General features: G+C 51.7%; 5 protein-coding genes across 5 annotated transcripts; 3 read left to right on the top strand and 2 right to left on the bottom strand.

The window, feature by feature from the left end:
- The first annotated feature begins 680 nt into the window (after nucleotides 1-680).
- Nucleotides 681-1,286, top strand: BO95DRAFT_439545 (uncharacterized protein). Its single transcript, XM_025585756.1, has one exon. It carries the CDS (start codon nucleotides 976-978, stop codon nucleotides 1,267-1,269), a length of 294 nt encoding a protein of 97 aa, XP_025445778.1. The 5' UTR covers nucleotides 681-975; the 3' UTR covers nucleotides 1,270-1,286.
- Nucleotides 1,287-2,806: 1,520 nt separating this feature from the next.
- Nucleotides 2,807-3,718, top strand: BO95DRAFT_428670 (uncharacterized protein; the record flags this gene model as incomplete). Its single annotated transcript, XM_025584856.1, has 1 exon — nucleotides 2,807-3,718. The coding sequence occupies one exon, from the start codon at nucleotides 2,807-2,809 to the stop codon at nucleotides 3,716-3,718; it is 912 nt and encodes a 303-aa protein (XP_025445777.1).
- A 665-nt stretch (nucleotides 3,719-4,383) lies between these two features.
- BO95DRAFT_354853 (putative nicotinamide nucleotide transhydrogenase) lies at nucleotides 4,384-8,599 on the bottom strand (the record flags this gene model as incomplete). The annotated part of the gene is made up of 19 exons (XM_025582227.1): nucleotides 4,384-4,415; nucleotides 4,468-4,542; nucleotides 4,594-4,782; nucleotides 4,832-5,000; nucleotides 5,052-5,198; nucleotides 5,248-5,381; nucleotides 5,432-5,689; nucleotides 5,739-5,909; nucleotides 5,958-6,119; nucleotides 6,165-6,305; nucleotides 6,352-6,504; nucleotides 6,556-7,034; nucleotides 7,057-7,178; nucleotides 7,236-7,496; nucleotides 7,556-7,618; nucleotides 7,672-7,675; nucleotides 7,729-7,818; nucleotides 7,872-8,435; nucleotides 8,499-8,599. 19 exons carry the CDS (start codon nucleotides 8,597-8,599, stop codon nucleotides 4,384-4,386), a joined length of 3,315 nt encoding a protein of 1,104 aa, XP_025445776.1.
- A 1,690-nt stretch (nucleotides 8,600-10,289) lies between these two features.
- Nucleotides 10,290-13,044, top strand: BO95DRAFT_12853 (putative amino acid permease). The gene is made up of 10 exons (XM_025580492.1): nucleotides 10,290-10,719; nucleotides 10,806-10,826; nucleotides 10,884-10,932; nucleotides 11,010-11,085; nucleotides 11,143-11,368; nucleotides 11,426-11,546; nucleotides 11,617-11,960; nucleotides 12,026-12,148; nucleotides 12,235-12,637; nucleotides 12,724-13,044. Exons 1-10 carry the CDS (start codon nucleotides 10,603-10,605, stop codon nucleotides 12,942-12,944), a joined length of 1,701 nt encoding a protein of 566 aa, XP_025445775.1. The 5' UTR covers nucleotides 10,290-10,602; the 3' UTR covers nucleotides 12,945-13,044.
- Nucleotides 13,045-13,341: 297 nt separating this feature from the next.
- Nucleotides 13,342-15,622, bottom strand: BO95DRAFT_406536 (Zn(II)2Cys6 transcription factor; the record flags this gene model as incomplete). Its single annotated transcript, XM_025584036.1, has 3 exons — nucleotides 13,342-13,908; nucleotides 13,966-14,769; nucleotides 14,819-15,622. 3 exons carry the CDS (start codon nucleotides 15,620-15,622, stop codon nucleotides 13,795-13,797), a joined length of 1,722 nt encoding a protein of 573 aa, XP_025445774.1. The 3' UTR covers nucleotides 13,342-13,794.
- Nucleotides 15,623-16,379: the final 757 nt, after the last annotated feature.

Genomic DNA, 16,379 nt, shown 5'->3' with positions numbered 1-16,379 from the left:
CCTATAAGTTACTCCGTAGCGTAAGTCAAGTCACCCACCTGAAGTGGAGTCTACCCGCCCGGCTATGACAGCCCGTTTTGCCAAATTTGTCCCTTGACATCTCCGAATCCCCTAAACTAAACACTAAAAACAACTCCTAGTCCAGATTTTTTCCTTGAAATACGTGCCTTGGCCTTCACTTCACATCCTTTTGTGATTGCTGTAGGAGAGAATGGAGACACCTGTCAAGTCTATCCAGACTCCCCCTGCCCCCTGATCTTCACCACTGTTGAGATTTTCTTTTTCGTAATGTACAGAATCAGACAATATGACAACTTTGACTCCAACGAGCCCCACCACTCACTCGCTACAGAAATGGAAACTCCGAAATGACCGAGGCTTTCCTGTCATATACAAACCCCCAAACCGCCCCCCCCCCCCTATTCTGCCCAACAGCATACGGTGGACGGTGCATATTACCCAGACCGATAAAGTGAGGCACCGTCTCTGTCTTCTGCACTGTATGCACAGTACCTATGCATCGCATTTGTCTCCACGCAAGACCGTTGAACGATGTGGGGGGGTGGAATTGGTTCATCACAATTCGGAGTCGGCATGACAGGTGGACTTTTTGGTCTTGTGTACAGTGTATACGGTACTTAAGCAACTTAAGCCTAGGGTTATTTGGTACTCTGTAGTCGCTTAGGCAAACAGGACAGTCGCCAGGTCTAGTCTAGTCTAGTCTATACACCACTGCAGGAGCACTATCCCTGCACAATAGCGGCGGTCGGGGTTGCATCCAGCCTAGTACTTTTCTTTCTTCTTGTATCTGAAGAATGACGATATGATGCATGACAACCCGTTTTTTTCCCCCCTTTCGCCAGGTGCTGTCAAGCCGAGAAGGGACCGGATTGTGAATCTAGGAGAGTTGATTAGCTGCCAAATTTCATGCCTGGGTTCGGGGTTTCGATTCTACGACAGAAAGGAGGGGAGAGAATGTCGGTTGTTGCGTCATTTGTGTCAAGTGTCTTTGGAGTTGTAGGGCCGATGGCGTTGGTGGTTGAGGAAGGGAAGGGATGGAAGAGGGAACTTGGAAGGGAGGAAGGGTTTCAGTATGGCGGTGGTGGTTTGTGCCTTCATGCCGCAAAGCCCTACCTACATACATCCATCCATCCTGCACAGTGCCTGCAGAACATACAACTTCTCTACGCCCTACACACAAGGCGAATTTTAGATTCCGTGGTATCCAGGGGAAAAGCAGGAGACCATACACAAACCAGTCAGGCTTGAGACGTAGGAAATATGCTTGTCGAAAATGCATTCTTGTCTAGCTGCCCTGTCATCCAATTTTTTTTTTGTTTCCTTCCCTTGAATTCAATCGTATGATGGTGGGGAGCGGATCGCAGGGAGGGTTTCTCTTGGCGGCTCGCATTTGGTCGCTACGCGAACACACTAGCATGAAAAAGGTACACGAAAGTAATGAAGATCAGCAAAATGACATCCGATAGCTAAAACGAACCGCTAACGGTGATTCGAGCCAAGTGGAGTTTGGTATTTTTTGCTGGATTGTTGACATGACAAAAGTGCCAACCGGATCTCTAAATCTGGTTCGGTAGTTGGCCGAGAGTACCTTACTCAGTAGTCCTGGGTAGTCCACCTATAGGACGATCAACGATATAACACTGACGTACAGTTGCATGCATATATTATTCGAATCTCGGGAGTCTTGCAGCTTGGGAAGGTGTTTCCATTTTACGGAACGATACCAGTATGAAAAAACAGTTGGCCAGGTTTTGCGGCTGTTAGTTCACTGTCGATCTTCCAGCAAGTATATTTTGATGTGAGGGGGGTAGGAAAGAAGCATAGATGCTGTGGCTCGTTGGTACTCGATCCTACATGGGCTCAGTTTACGATAGCTGTAGACAGAATATGACCGAGCATGTGCCGAAGCCATACTATGTAGTCCTCTGTCCTAGATCGAGCCAAAAGTGATAGACCCCAGCACATTGTGCTGACAGATATCCGGATGAGAGCTTAATTTGATATTGCATTGCAACCGCCGTTCAGTTTGACTACATGAGAGCGTTCACCAGCGGAGAAGTACCTTGAACATCACCTTCAAGGCTGTCTGTCACGGACACAAATTATCTCCTCGTGCAAATGTGCCGCATCTGCAGGTAGTGGACCAAGCCTTATAACTTATAGCGGGCTTGAAATAGATCTGGTCCTGTAGCATCGGCTAACTATACCAACCCTTTCCTTTGTGGCTATACACTGACTGGCAAGAATGACATTTTCATACAATAGTGCTTGTTGGTATTCCTTCAGCCACAGTGTGAAAGTGTGGAAGAGTTGATATTAGAGCTTCCAAGAGAGATGTATCGTCAAACACGACTAGCCAGCGGTAAGCAAGTCTACTACCCTCATCACTAGGATGATATGACAAAGCGCTTTGCAATGGTTGCTTTGTTCACCTTGCCAAAGGCATTTTACCCAAACTGACAACATCAGCAGATATGCTCAGCATCCGAAAGATGAATAATGAAACACTGAGATGAGAAGTATATCCCCAACAACAACTCTTTGTAGCAAGTAACATTCATGAAATCCTTCTGGATACCACTGAAAAGAAATTCAAGATGAGTCTGATAACTGCAATCCTCCAATCTAATCACAACCCAGAGACTACTTGTATATAAACCACAACATCACCAACAAACACATTCATCACAGCCCTCTTTCCAATATCCCCAAAATCACCAAGCATATCAACCACTGCCCCGCAAAGCTAACAAAAGCCCTAGACGGTCGATATCCAACGAACAAGATGGCCACGACCAAAACCGTGGAACTAGCCTTCCACACCGGCCTTCCCCGCTGCTACACCCCAACCCGCTACCGGCCCATAACAAAGGCGCCCCCGCTGTCCACCCCGGAGGACGGCCACGTCTACAAGCTCATCAAATGGACACCCGCGCAGACGTACCTGGACCAAGCGCGCGAGCGCTACAGCGCGCTGACCACCCAGGACCGCAGCCTCCGCGACGCTGAGCTCCCGACACTGACCCTGCCGAAACTCGCGACGGCCGAGGACGTCGGCCTGATGACGGAGGTCAACCTGATCCCCGGGGTGAAGCGTCTCGTCGAGGGCAGCTGGCTGGGCGGCGAGCTCGCCGGCCGCTTCACGAACGGCCCCTGGGGCGAGAAGCTGTACGTCTGGACCCTCCGGCTGGCGTGGGGGTTCAGCACCGACGTCGCCGTGCTGGTGATCAAGCCGCCGAACCAGGTGCGCGGGCAGGACTACTTTGGCGTCGTGGGCGGGGAGCGTCGGCGGGGTGGCGACAATGACGACGCCGACAACAAGAACGACAACCACAACCACAACGACAACACCAAAAAAAACCCCATCCTAACCCACGGCCTCCAAGCCAACGCCATCCCCCACACCCCGCAAGCCAGGAAGTACGGCGCCGAGCAGGGCATCTCCCACGTCGCGCTGTTCGACTTCCAGCATCTGGTGCTGCTGGACCTGGACCTCGACGGTGCCATGCGCCAGAAAGAGAATCCCGGCGACAGCGACGTGATCCCCGATCTGCTCACGGTGACGTACTTCGACGAGCAGGGCCGCGATCTGGCGAACGGTGAGTGCTTCCATATGGTCCTCCTCGGGTTTGTGCTGAGCGCGATGGACCGCGTGCCCTCGCTGCTGCAGAATCAGCTGAAGCCCGGGGGCTTCTGAGACGTCGACGCCGTACCGGGTGCGAGAGGCGTAGACACTTCCCCCTCTCCCCGGGCCCACGGATGTAATTTCGTATTTTGATCCGGTGGTGGTGGGGCTTGAATAATGGTCTGCTCATCCACTGGTGTCTTGTAGTTCTGATGAAATGTTAACAGATTATATCATAAATGTATTATGTAAATACGTACTTGCTTTAGAGGGAATGCAACCGTCCAGATGTGATTGAGTGTGAGTGAAAGTTGCTTCAAGTCATAAAGTGTTTTACGGAGGGGCACCGAGTTCAGTGTGGAAGCACCATGCCAATACTGAATCTCCTGATTCCAGTGACCTTGGGCCCGTTCAGAATGTGAATGACTCGCCCCAATCTTAGCCTGGAGTCTGCCGACTTCAAAAGACTTCAAGATCTCAAGTGGTGGTCGTGTCGCCTCAATGAATAACCGCGCGCTCTGTAATGCGAATTAGTCTGCTTGCGATAACAATAGCTACGAATGAAAGCGTCGACAAGATTCAAGCACATTATGAAGTCTTCTCCATGTCTGATGCACTAGGTACATCCTATACTGTCCGAAATGATTGCAATATCGGAGATTCCTGACCCTAAATTATGAGTTCTCCATCCCATCTTGACGCGTTGCGATGTCCATTCATGAATTCGTCGAAAGAATCTATTTGCGCGCTTCTATGGCGTTCTTGATAGCTATGAACCGTTAGAAGAAGTCGACAACAGAATCATCGACGAATATACTTACCATCACAAGAAATCTTCGCATCTCCAAACAGCATCTTGGTCCCAGGCATATAGAACATCGGGTTTGGTACGTCAGCTATCCCATAATTAGTATGATCTCATATATTCAACAAAGTGAGAACCCTACCGTATCCGCTAGACATGCCACGCTTCATCACAATGACCTCTTTGCTCTTCCATGCATGCAGCACGGGCATCCCCGAGATGGGCGAGTCAGGTTCTAGAGCAATCGGGTTGACGGTATCATTTGCGCCAATGACCAGAGTCAAGTCCGTATCGGGGAAGTCGTCATTGATCTCATCCATCTCGAGCACAACTGTGCCGAATCAGTCACTAGAACTAGGTAAACCAAGACAGGAACTTACTATCATAAGGTACAGAGGCCTCTGCAAGGAGCACGTTGCACTGTCCGGGCATTCTCCCTGCGACGGGATGAATGGCAAAGCGCACTTTGACGCCCTTGGAGCGTAGCATGTTAACAATTTCCGCGAGGGCATACTGCGCCTTTGCCACCGCCATGCCGTACCCGACAACCTGTTACAGCGGTCAGCCAAGCTCATAGTCAGGGGAAACGGGAAGACACACGATAATAACGCTTTCCGCATTTGAGAGTGCCTCGGCAGTATCGTCCACGGTGACCTGAGTTACTTGGCCTTCGATTTTCTTTGCTTGCTGCGGAACAGCGATACCGCCGAACAACACGTTTGTTAGAGATCGGTTCATCGCAACGCACTATATCACATCAGAAAAGCTTAATGATTGTGGAAGCTCAGTCACTGACCATGATGTATGACAAAATGGAGCCGCTGACTCCGATCAAGGAGCCCACGCTTGTGAGAAGCGGATTGTTGAGCATGAACCCCTCAGCTACCAAGGCGAAACCCGAGTATGCATTGAGTACGGTGATGACAACAGCTACAGTCTGTCAGCCAAGCAGCCACAGTGTCTGCCGATGTCTGACTTACGCATGTCAGCTCCTCCGATAGCAGCAGTCGTGGTATAGCCCTTCAGGAAACTGAGTACAGTATTCGCACCCAAACATGCCGCAGCAATGATTGGTGATGCGGGTGCCATCGTCACGAAGGCCCCCATGGTGGCCACATTAGTCCCAAGCAGACTTGCATTGATCAAATGTCGGCCTGGAAGTATTGTGGGTCGTGAGGACATGCGGCCGGCAAGTTTTAGGAAAGCGACGATCGAGCCCGTGAAGGTGACACCACCTGCTCTAGTTAGCAAGGACTCTGCCCAAGAGACAAGTATGCGATCTCTGACCGATAAGAACACCAAGATATGCTGTCACCATGTGTAAGGTTGAGATGTGTGAAACATCCGCCATCACACTACCAATGCTTGTGAGCACGGCCGCCAATCCAACAACTGAATGCAAGGCAGCGACAGTTTGAGGTAGCCCCGTTGGCGTAATGCGACGACCAATTAGTGCACCTAGAGATTATCAACACCACAACTTCCAGAACATGGCGAAGAACATACCAACGAGCGAGCCCACGCCTGCCACGATGCCGAATTGCGTCAAGACCTCGGAAGAGAAGCCAACAGCGGCAAGAGAAGCAAGGATTCCGGCGCCAACCCCTAGAATACCAAGAATGTTCCCGCGTCTGGCAGTTTGCTGAGAAGCAAGTCCAGAGATAGAAGCTAATGCAATTAGCACTGGCACAATAGATGCATGATGATACATACCAATGCAGAGAAGACTGCTGACGAGGTACCCAGCTTGAACCAGTCCAGCCATCCCGGTACTGGCAGCAGCAACAAAGCCTCCACCAAATAAGACACCCGGAATAGCATAGAGCCAAGGGTATTCCGGTGGATCGGTAGGCCCTAAACATGGTCAGAAGACTTCTCGTGGGAGAGGTAAACCACTAACGTTTAAACATGTCCAACATGCGCTTGGTGATCACAAAGCCCCCAGAGATATTCATGAAGGCCATTAAGACCGAAGCAGCTCCTAGTGCTTCTGGGATCGTGCTGGGCACATACCCTCCGCCCATTATGAAGAATCCTCCAATTCCAACCATACCTTGAAACCATTAGTACAATGATACGACTAGAGAGGCTATGGCGGACTCACCAGAAATCGCATTGGTGACACTCATCAATGGGGAATGGAGAGCTGGTGCCACGCCCCATACAGCACGATAGCCAACGAGTCCAGCAAGGCCAAAAGTCATCAGGTTCCCCATAAATACAGGTCCGGTGGCCTTCCCTAGTGCAAGAGCTGTTCCCATACCAGCGGTGGTAGCAGCAACTTGACGGGTCACCTTCTGCCAAGGTGTTACTGCCAATTCTGCTTGCTCCTTTGTAGGCAGAGCTGCTTCGAGCTTTGGAACAGGGGGTGGTGCTGGTCGTGGCGCTGGCGGCAAAATCTTTCCGTCCATGGTAACGATTGAACCCCGAACAACCTCATCTGATAGGTCTATACCGAAGGATTTCTCTTGAGGGGCCATTGAGAGAAGGAACTTGGTAATGTTGTTGGAGTACAAGGTCGATGACTGCGTTGGCAAGCGTGACGGCAGATCAGTATATCCTGATCTAGTTAGTTCATACGTACTCCATGATATCATGGATAGACAAACCGATGATAGTAACATCCTTGTATTTGGTCAATTGTCCGGGAACCGTCGCTTCACAGTTGCCGCCGGCCTCTGCGGCAAGGTCCACGATTACCGAGCCAGGTTTCATTGCCGCGACCATCTTACATCAGAGTAAGCAAGTTGTTCGATGAATGTATGGTATGAGGTCTATTCTCACCTCCTTGGTAATCAGCTTAGGTGCAGGCTTTCCAGGAATGAGAGCTGTAGTGACTATGATGTCCACCTCTCGGCACTGTTCCATGAAAAGTTTCATCTCCGCCTCAATGAACTCCTTGGACATCTCTTTAGCGTAGCCTCCTTGACCAGAGCCGTCCTCCTGTATGTCGACTTCAATGAACTCGGCCCCAAGAGACTGGACTTGTTCACGAACGGCGGGCCGAGTGTCGAAACCACGAACAATAGCGCCCAGTCTCCGAGCCTAAGACATTATTTGTCGGTAATTGAAGCTAATAGAATCCGTGATCACGTAGTGCTTACCGAGGCAATTGCACTCAGGCCAGCCACGCCAGCACCGATGACCAGCACTTTGCCAGGGGGTATCTAGCGACCATTTAGCACGACACGCAGTCAATCCACTACTTGAGCATTATCACCTTTCTATCAACAACAGCGTTAGTGCACGGACATTAAGTTTGGGACGTTTCGCCTACCCAGCAGCAGTGGCCTGCCCGGTCAGAAACCGACCAAAGTGATTTGAAGCTTCTAGAACCGCTTTGTACCCGGCGATGTTGGCCATAGAGCTATTCAGGCATTGTTAGTAACTGCCAACAGCTTCCAACGTAACCTTACGCACCTCAGCGCATCGAATACCTGCGCGCGAGAGATCCGGGGTATCATATCCATAGCGAAAGAGGTCACACCACGTGCGGCAAGTTCTTCCACCAGTGGCTTGTTTTGTGCTGGGTACAGAAACGAGACGATCGTACTTCCTTGGCGCAGGTCCCGAACTTCATTGTTGGGACCCTGGAGTTGAGGGCCACGGACCTTCAGCACGATCTGACTCTGAGACCAAATGGTATTCCGGTCCACCATTACCGCACCAGCTTCCTCGTAGGCTTTATCTAGGAATTCAGCATTCTCACCGGCCCCGCGCTCGACCAGAACACGCGAGAAGCCTTTCTTGAGCAAGAGAGCAGCATTCTGTGGGCTGATGGCAACGCGTCGTTCGTTCGGGAAGATTTCACGCGGAACGCCCACGGTCAACGAGGAGTAAGGAGTAATTGGGATAGCGGGGGGCTCGGGAGCACTACTCGCGTATCTTCGGGAGGTCTTTTGTAAGGCTCCGATGAGCAGCGAGGCGGAGTAATTGTATCCGAGCGCATGCGAAGGAATTCGGGTTGATGACACCACTATCGACCTCAAGTAACATTAGCAACCCTGCCACAAATCTTGAATGGCACACAGTGAGAGTGGGAGCCACATGCCTGGCTGCTGAAGGCAAAGCAGCGATCTCCCAGGATAGGTGGTCGAAACAGCCTGGCAAGGCCGAAGGGCCAAGCGCAGGTACACGGGCACACTCATTGTCGTACTCGGTAGATTAAGTAGCAAATGGCGGGATCCTGGGCAGTTTCATGTCCGGAGTCGGCTTAATGACGAGTGCCTCGCGGGAAATGGCGTCCAGGCAACATAGATGGTGTAACGCTGAAGGATGACGGGAGTCACCGCGGTGAATAAAGGGTCGATCGTAAGGTTCGCTTTCCCAGAACAAAGAACTTCAGAATGATCCAACCAAGTGCAAACAGAGGGAAGATTGAGTGGTAAAGTTTATGGCTTTGAATGAAAAATGAGTGGTTCTGGGCGGTTAAAATAGAAGAGGAGGAGACGGATGATGGGCATTGCGGGGGAGGCCAGGCTCGACGCGCGCAAGGGATGGGCGGGAAAACCAGCGACCATTCTTCCACAAGTCTGATGTTGAGTGAGCGAGTGAGTGGATGGATCTGCGGTTCGGATAATCGGTATTCTATTCCATCGGATCGCCCGATGACACGGTGCCGTGGGGGATGTGACGGTGGACAGATTGTCGGCATAAAATGAGGGGAAGCTCGCGTGGGGAAGGCGCCGTGATTGGCAATGAGAGCTTGTTGGCAGCGGCACTTGGCGGGGGATGACCTGGTGGTTTATGCTCCGACTTGACTGTCAACCTGGTAGCTGCTTAGGCTATTTTGGGCACGACATGATAAGATCTATGATACTCCACAGGATATCCTAAATCACAAATCTACTGGAAGAGATATAAGAAGACATCGCAACATCGGCATGAATTCCGAACCTACCATACGTTTTAACTTATGCTGGAGCTGTTTGTTCTGTTTGTACTGTGCAGGTGACATTGTCGGGTACAGTTTAGCCGGTGCTACGATGCCTGAGGCTCGAATCCCCGGCTTTGAGTTCATGAGTTCTGATTCAAACTGTACTCATAACGGAAAATCTCTTGTCAATGTTGATACGAGAAAAATACTCAATGGTCGGATCGAATTTCTCGCTACAATCATGCCCTGCACATGTTGGCAGCAGCAATCAAAAACGAAAAAGCATTTACGCAGTCCAGTATAATAGCAGCCGCGCACGGATTTTTTCCTGAAAGCTCCACCGGCAGTGGACCCCGCTGGGATTTGATCACGGAATGATGTCGCGGCCCTCCTCGTGCTTCCTTGCTTGCCTCGCCCGAGGATCGCCAACGATCAGTCTCGACTTAGTGACTCAAAAAGAGTCGCTTCGATCCACTCCGTAGAGGCCACGATGGGGAAAAAAAAAAAAAAAAAAAAAAAAAAAAAAAAAAAAAAAAAAAAAAAAAAAAAAAACTGAATGTTTACAGGGCCTTGTCTTCCCCTCAATATCTGAATGCTAACCACCAGGCACTTGCTGGTTATGTTGAAGTACGGCTAGAATGGATCTGAAAACGGGGCCAACTCGATGCTACCAAACCTACAACCTGCCTTAAAGTTCCCTCGTTGAGACCCACGGTGGTCTCATCCTGCCATGCACAACTGCTGATTGGGATCCTGGCTAAGAAGTGGAGAGTGCAGCTTGAGCTTCTATTTCTTCGCTCCCTCACCTGACGGCTCTTGCGGAGCAGACATCTCCGGACTCAATCAAGCCTTCGCGATCGCCTTGGAATCACCCACGAAAAAGGTACTCTCTGGAGAGGCAACACCACGTTCGACTCACCTGCGTAAACTGTCGGCTTGCATGAAATCTTATATGTAGTGAAATTTGTCGGAACCCCGTCGGAACCTTGTAGTGGTTCCTTATAAGGTCTGGCCTCAGCTGTTACCCGCTCAAACTCTTTGGGGAGTCTTTTCTGCTATTCGTTGGATCTTGTTGGCGGCTTACCTGGTGGGGTTGCCGGTTCCTGGCAAATCTCAATTCAATTCTATCAGCAAATTTCACCCGCCTTCCTGTTGAAAACAATCACCTCCATCTCATTACACTCTTTCTCTTCTTCTTTTTTCTTCTGGTCTGGTATAAACACACACACCCAGCGCTCGGTGTTGGATTCGCTCGGCCTTGGTAACATCCCGATCATGGCTACTCCGGCGCATCAGGACCAGTCGCAGCTGGTGGTTGACCCCAACACACTTCCTGTCGAAGCTGAACCCGTCAGAAGTCAGACTGAATCTCACGAAGATGCGAAACTTTTGGTAAGTGTCGCGTCAAAATCTCCGGAATCTTATAGCGCATCAAAGGAAAGAAAATTGCGAACTCCAATGCTAACACACTTGAACAGAAGTCAATGGGCTACAAGCCAGTCAGTACTGGCCATTGACCCACATGGAAAACGGTAACCGCTTATACATCTGAACAGGTCCTGCATAGAACATACACCCTGGTTGAGAACTTTTCAACGACATTCGGTAAGGCAATCTGCGCCCCGACCGGTGCATACAGCATGATCCCATCTAGTTCCGCATGCTAACCTCGCAATTGCCAGCCGCGTTGTACTTTGTCGGAGGTGTGCGGGTCACATTCAGCACCGGTATCGCAGCAGGCGGTAACCTGGCTTACTGGTGAGAGAGCTATCAACATCCCAATGACACGGCCCGGTGGCTCATGCTTCCACACAGGACGAGTTACCTAGTAACCATGGTCTTCACTTACATCACTGCTGCGGTCATTGCGGAAGTATGTTCGGCCTCTCCGTCTGCAGGATCCATCTACCTCTGGGCCGCAGAGGCGGGAGGCCCTCGGTTCGGTAGACTCCTGGGCTTCGTCGTTGCATGGTGGAGCACCACTGCATGGACGACGTTTTGCGCCAGCAACACTCAGGCTGCCGTGAACTACATGCTTTCCGTATGTGTCATTCGCACCCCAATCCATTGATCCCAGGGTGCTGATCAAACACGACAGGAGTTGACTGTGTTCAACGTCGACTTTCCGAAAGACACCTCCAGCGTCAAGTTCCGCGCCGTGCAGTGGATCTGCACTGAGATCCTCCTGGCATTGGCCGCGCTCCTGAACTATCTGCCGCGTATGTCGAACGTCCCCGGCCCCTGAGATGTGCGATAGCACACCCCCAAACTAACCCAAAATCCTTCCAGCCCGGGCCTATAAATGGGTCTTCTACTGCTCGTCCCTCATCGTCCTGCTGGACTTCTTCCTCAACCTGATCTGGCTGCCCATCGGCGCCGCCAACACCTGGGGCTTCCGCACGGCGGAGGAGGCCTTCATGTCCACGTACAACGGCACCGGCGCCCCTGCAGGCTGGAACTGGTGTCTGTCCTACCTCGCGACGGCCGGGATCCTGATCGGATTCGACGCTTCCGGTCATGTCGCCGAGGAGACCAAGCACGCCTCCGTCACCGCCGCCCGCGGTATCTTCTGGAGCACCGTAGTCAGCGGCATTGGCGGGCTTGCGACGATCATCCTCTTCCTGTTCTGCGCGGTAAGCTCCCCACCCCACCCATCACTTCCAACACCCAAAGCAAAACCCACTGACCCGTTCACCAGCCCGACCCAGACACGCTCTTCTCCTTCGGCTCCCCGCAGCCCTTCGTGCCCCTCTACGCCGTCGTACTCGGCAAAGGCGGCCACATCTTCATGAACATAATCTGCATCGTCGCCCTATGGCTGGTACGAGTCCCGTCCCCCTTGGCCCCGAAACCCCTCCCTCTCCACCAAACCCAACCCTCCTAACCAAAACATTCTTTGGGAAATAGAACACCGCGATCGCCATCCTCGCCGCCTCGCGGCTCGTCTTCGCCGTCGCGCGCGACGGCGTCCTTCCCTTCTCGCACTGGGTGTCGCGGGTCAAGAACGGCCAGCCGCGCAACGCGGTCATCGTGGTCTGGGGCGTGGCGGCCCTGATCTCGTGCACGCTGCTGCCGTCGGACGTGGCGTTCACCTCGCTGGTCTCCGCCGCGGGCGTCCCCAGCGCCGCCGCCTACGGGCTCATCTGCCTGGGCCGGCTGCTGTGCACGCCCGACCGCTTCCCCAAACCCGAGTGGAGTCTGGGCCGCCTCAGCAAGCCCTTCCAGTTCATCGGCGTCTTCTGGAACGCCTGGGTCGTCGCCATTCTCTTCTCCCCGTATGAATTCCCCGTCACCGGGGCGAATCTGAACTGTACGTCCTGTCTCCTCCCCTGCCCCCATTTGATCTTCAAATCACCACCTTCTTCACGGTCCGGAAAACTAATGCGCAAACTCAAGACGCCCCCATCATCATGGCCGGTGTGACCATCTTCGCCCTGATCTCCTACTGGGTCACCCCGGAAAGCGCGTGGTTGCCGATCGATCGCATCTCGCATTTCATCGATAGTAAAGGGGCGGTGCAGAGCTCGGTTGAGGAGGTCGGCGTGAGTAGCGCCAGTCATGGTGGTGGTGCTCGTGCGCGGAATGGCGGTGGACCTTCTTCGGAGACCACTGAGTGACAGGTGAGAGACTGGATTCCGCGGCGGACTATGTTTCGGTTGCGGCGGACGTTGGAGTTGGTTGGTCTCTGGTCTGATCTTGTTCCTGACATACTGCAAGACGGTCAGAAAGCAAAAATCAAAAGTTCATCTGGTATGGTCGGAGTGAAGGTGGAAAAAATATGAAGAAAGGTGTGGGTTGGTCGGTTCACATGTATAATTACTTGTAGATATGTAGATGATGCATTAGAAGGCTTCCTGGCGTGGAATGCTTTATTCTGGCGGTTTTATGCTCGTTGTGTGTTTTATGATGTAGTGTACATGTAAAGGGAAATATTTAAGCATCCGAATGGATTGAGAAGGCTTGAAGAAGAAACGATGCTCTCTATTCAGGTTAGTGGTGTCGGATTCTCTATTTCGTTGGGTTTCTCGTGGCTTGACCAAGAGCAAAACCTATGGTTGGTTTATTCGTCTTATCAAGAATGCAGTGAGGTGTTGGTTACATTATTTCACCATGTTCTATGTATCATCAGAATCCCGTATGTGCCGTCTATACACCGCGGTATGTGAAGGTGACAAATCCAAACAATCTATCCCACTGCACGTGCTGATCCAGTCCGAAGGACCTGTAACATTACATGTGTAGCAAACCAGAGGGTCCAGCCCTATCCGACCAAGCGCCTCTTAACCCGATAAACGCCGTCCGATCCGATAAAATCGAGTCCCTCGCTAAATATGTCATAGAAACCAAAAAATATAATGTCACCCGACCATGGTTCGTAAGGTAAGAAGTGGGAGGAACGCTCGGGCATCATAGTTCCCGATGCGAGATCGTAAGTGAAGAATTATAAGAGTGACGAGAAGGGCGTGATCATGGAAGAAGAATGGATGAACGGATGTCATCCAATGATTCGACCCATCCTTCGGGGAAGGCACGCTGCTTGAACCATGCTTTCTCCAACTCTTCGAGGCCTCGATCGACATTCTAGACAATTGTAAGTATTTCACTAACAATATAACGCAAGACTATTTGAGGACATACCTTGAAACCATACCGCTGAAGTTCGGTCATTGTCTGTCGTACATATTTTTGTTCATGTTCGTTTCGTGTCTCATGTCCCGCGGTAAACAGGGGCCATAGTGCCGCCAGTTGTCCCACGTCTTTGGCGAGCTTTCCAATTAGTGCTAGAATTCGCGACGCAAGCATGTCCAGTAGTGGCCTTTGGGACGGACGATCAGGTCGTCCTGCCGCTCCCACACGGTGGAGGAATATATTAGTGGCCTTCTCGTAAGCCTCGATGCATCCCGCGTATTCGAGAACATCGGGATAAGGATATTGCTGTAAGCTCGTATCATCTAGCTCGCCTAGGCTTTGAAGAGCGTCAGGAGCGCTCAAGCGCCATTGCACAAGACGCTGCAGCAGTTCGTGATAGACAAGGTCTTCTTGCTCAAGCGACATGAGGCCATCGTGTTTAGCTTTTCCGAAAGCACTGATTGCCGCTTGAATTTCCATCATCACCGACCAACATTGGCGCAGCTCCACCAATAGGTGGTTGTAGGCGGGAGGCTCGGAAGACAGACTTGGGGTACCAAGATTGTACTCCCAGCCCCCTCCATGTGTTCTCCAATAACTACCTTCCACAACTGTGCCTTCGCTGGTGGCACATGCTCCGGCGACGTCAAGGTATGAAAGAAGAGAAACCAGGAATGGTCGGATCGGGTGGTTGATTTCAGCGAGCCGTTTGGCTTCTTTCGCAGGGTCGTCATTGGCGGAGAACAAGATCCGGTAGATCTCGCGGGCTCCCTTGAGATGAATGGCCCAGTTGTGGTTTTGAGAGTCCATCATCTAACCAGTCAGCACGAAAGACAGTGACGCAGGCCTGCGATGAACTTACCTCGAACAAAGACAGCAATAGACAAGTGGCAAGGTCGGTGAGACGGACACTCTGGTCTGGCTCGGTGTATCGAGTCCTGAAAGACTTAACAACTTCACCGTAGTTACTCATGGCCTGTTGAAAATGCTTGTTTCGTTGCTGTCCTTTGGAAGTATTGGCGAGATGCAGTGCCCCCATAGCCTGCATGGCACTAGCCATGGACGGTGACGACCGGGCGAGGTCCGGGAAAAACCGCCGATAGGGATTGATGTTGATCGAATTGTCGTAAATAAGCAACAAGGTAGCGACTTGATCGACGAAGTGTGTGTAATAGCGGCCTTCAACGCAGTCGAGAGACGAAGATATAAACTCGGCTGGGGAGATCGGCTCCTGGAAACGGTATTTTATGGGTTTGAAGTCTGAAACAGTTGTCGGAGACACCACCAGTGCCTCGAAAGGCTCCTCATTCTCTTTCGACTCCTGCTTCACCTCTTGTGGTGTCGGGGAAGTCGACTTCTTGTCTCGTTTTTTCGTGGGCGCAGTTGTAGATTCGGAAGTAGCCGGCGGCGGCCCGTAGACCTTGAAAGTCATGCGGCCCTGTGTCCCATCGCACTCGAGACCCAACCGAGTACAATTCTTGCACGACGGCGACGCTTCGTCGCAGCGCACATGGCGACGACGGCAGGTTGAACATCCGGTGAACCCCCGGTGATGCCATCTCCGGACCCGCTTTCGTTTCTCAGGCACAGCAGCGGCTGCGGGAAGCTGGGGCTGTGCGGGGAGAGGAGGCTTCCCCGGGGCACACACCAAAGTCTGAACCTCCATATCTATGAACTCGAGTTGAACTGGCGACAATATGGCGGGGGGAAGATATCCATGAGACAGGGATAGGGACGGGGAGAGGTCCGACCGAAATTCCAAGCCAGACTGCGGGACGTTCACCAGTGTAGCATTCGGTGGCGGGGTTTTCGGAATCGGAGCGGTCGTTGATGGAAATCGAGAAGAGGGGCGGAACAGATAAGGTGTAGGTAGTAAAAGAGCGAGTACTGGAGTGATCAAGAGGATGCAAGTCCGAATATCGATTGAGCAGAAACGAAGTGGAGAGGGATTGGTTGTGATGAAGAAAGGATAATAGGAATTAAGAATAGGAATAGGAATAGAAATTGAATGATCGACAAGCGTTGGGAAGGGGGGGGGGGGGAAAGGTCGAGATCGGATCCTATTATTATTAAGAAGCCAGTCGAACCATCGGGTCGGTTGAGGGAGTTGGAGTGAGCGAGTGTCCGGGGGGGCAAATAATCTAAAGGCGGCGAAAGATCAAGTCAAAGGCCGGGGAGGGACCGAGTGGGGAGAGAACTAAGAGTGCCAGAGGGAGGGGAATTCAAAGAGGGGTGAGGGGGGGGGAAGGAATTGAAGGGAATGAAAGAGAGAGATGGAACTCTGGTCGGGCAAATAATAATGCAATTGAAATTGATTAAATGCAGGTGAGACCAACTACCAACTACCGACTTGGCTTATGTCTGTCTGTCTGTCTGAGACTCTGGTCTTTTTCTACTCCGTACCTCTAGCTACCTTTAGTCTA

The sequence above is a fragment of the Aspergillus brunneoviolaceus genome (assembly GCF_003184695.1).
Source record: "Aspergillus brunneoviolaceus CBS 621.78 unplaced genomic scaffold BO95scaffold_10, whole genome shotgun sequence".
Lineage (NCBI taxonomy): Eukaryota > Fungi > Ascomycota > Eurotiomycetes > Eurotiales > Aspergillaceae > Aspergillus > Aspergillus brunneoviolaceus.
This window is presented reverse-complemented; position numbering and strand designations above follow the sequence as displayed.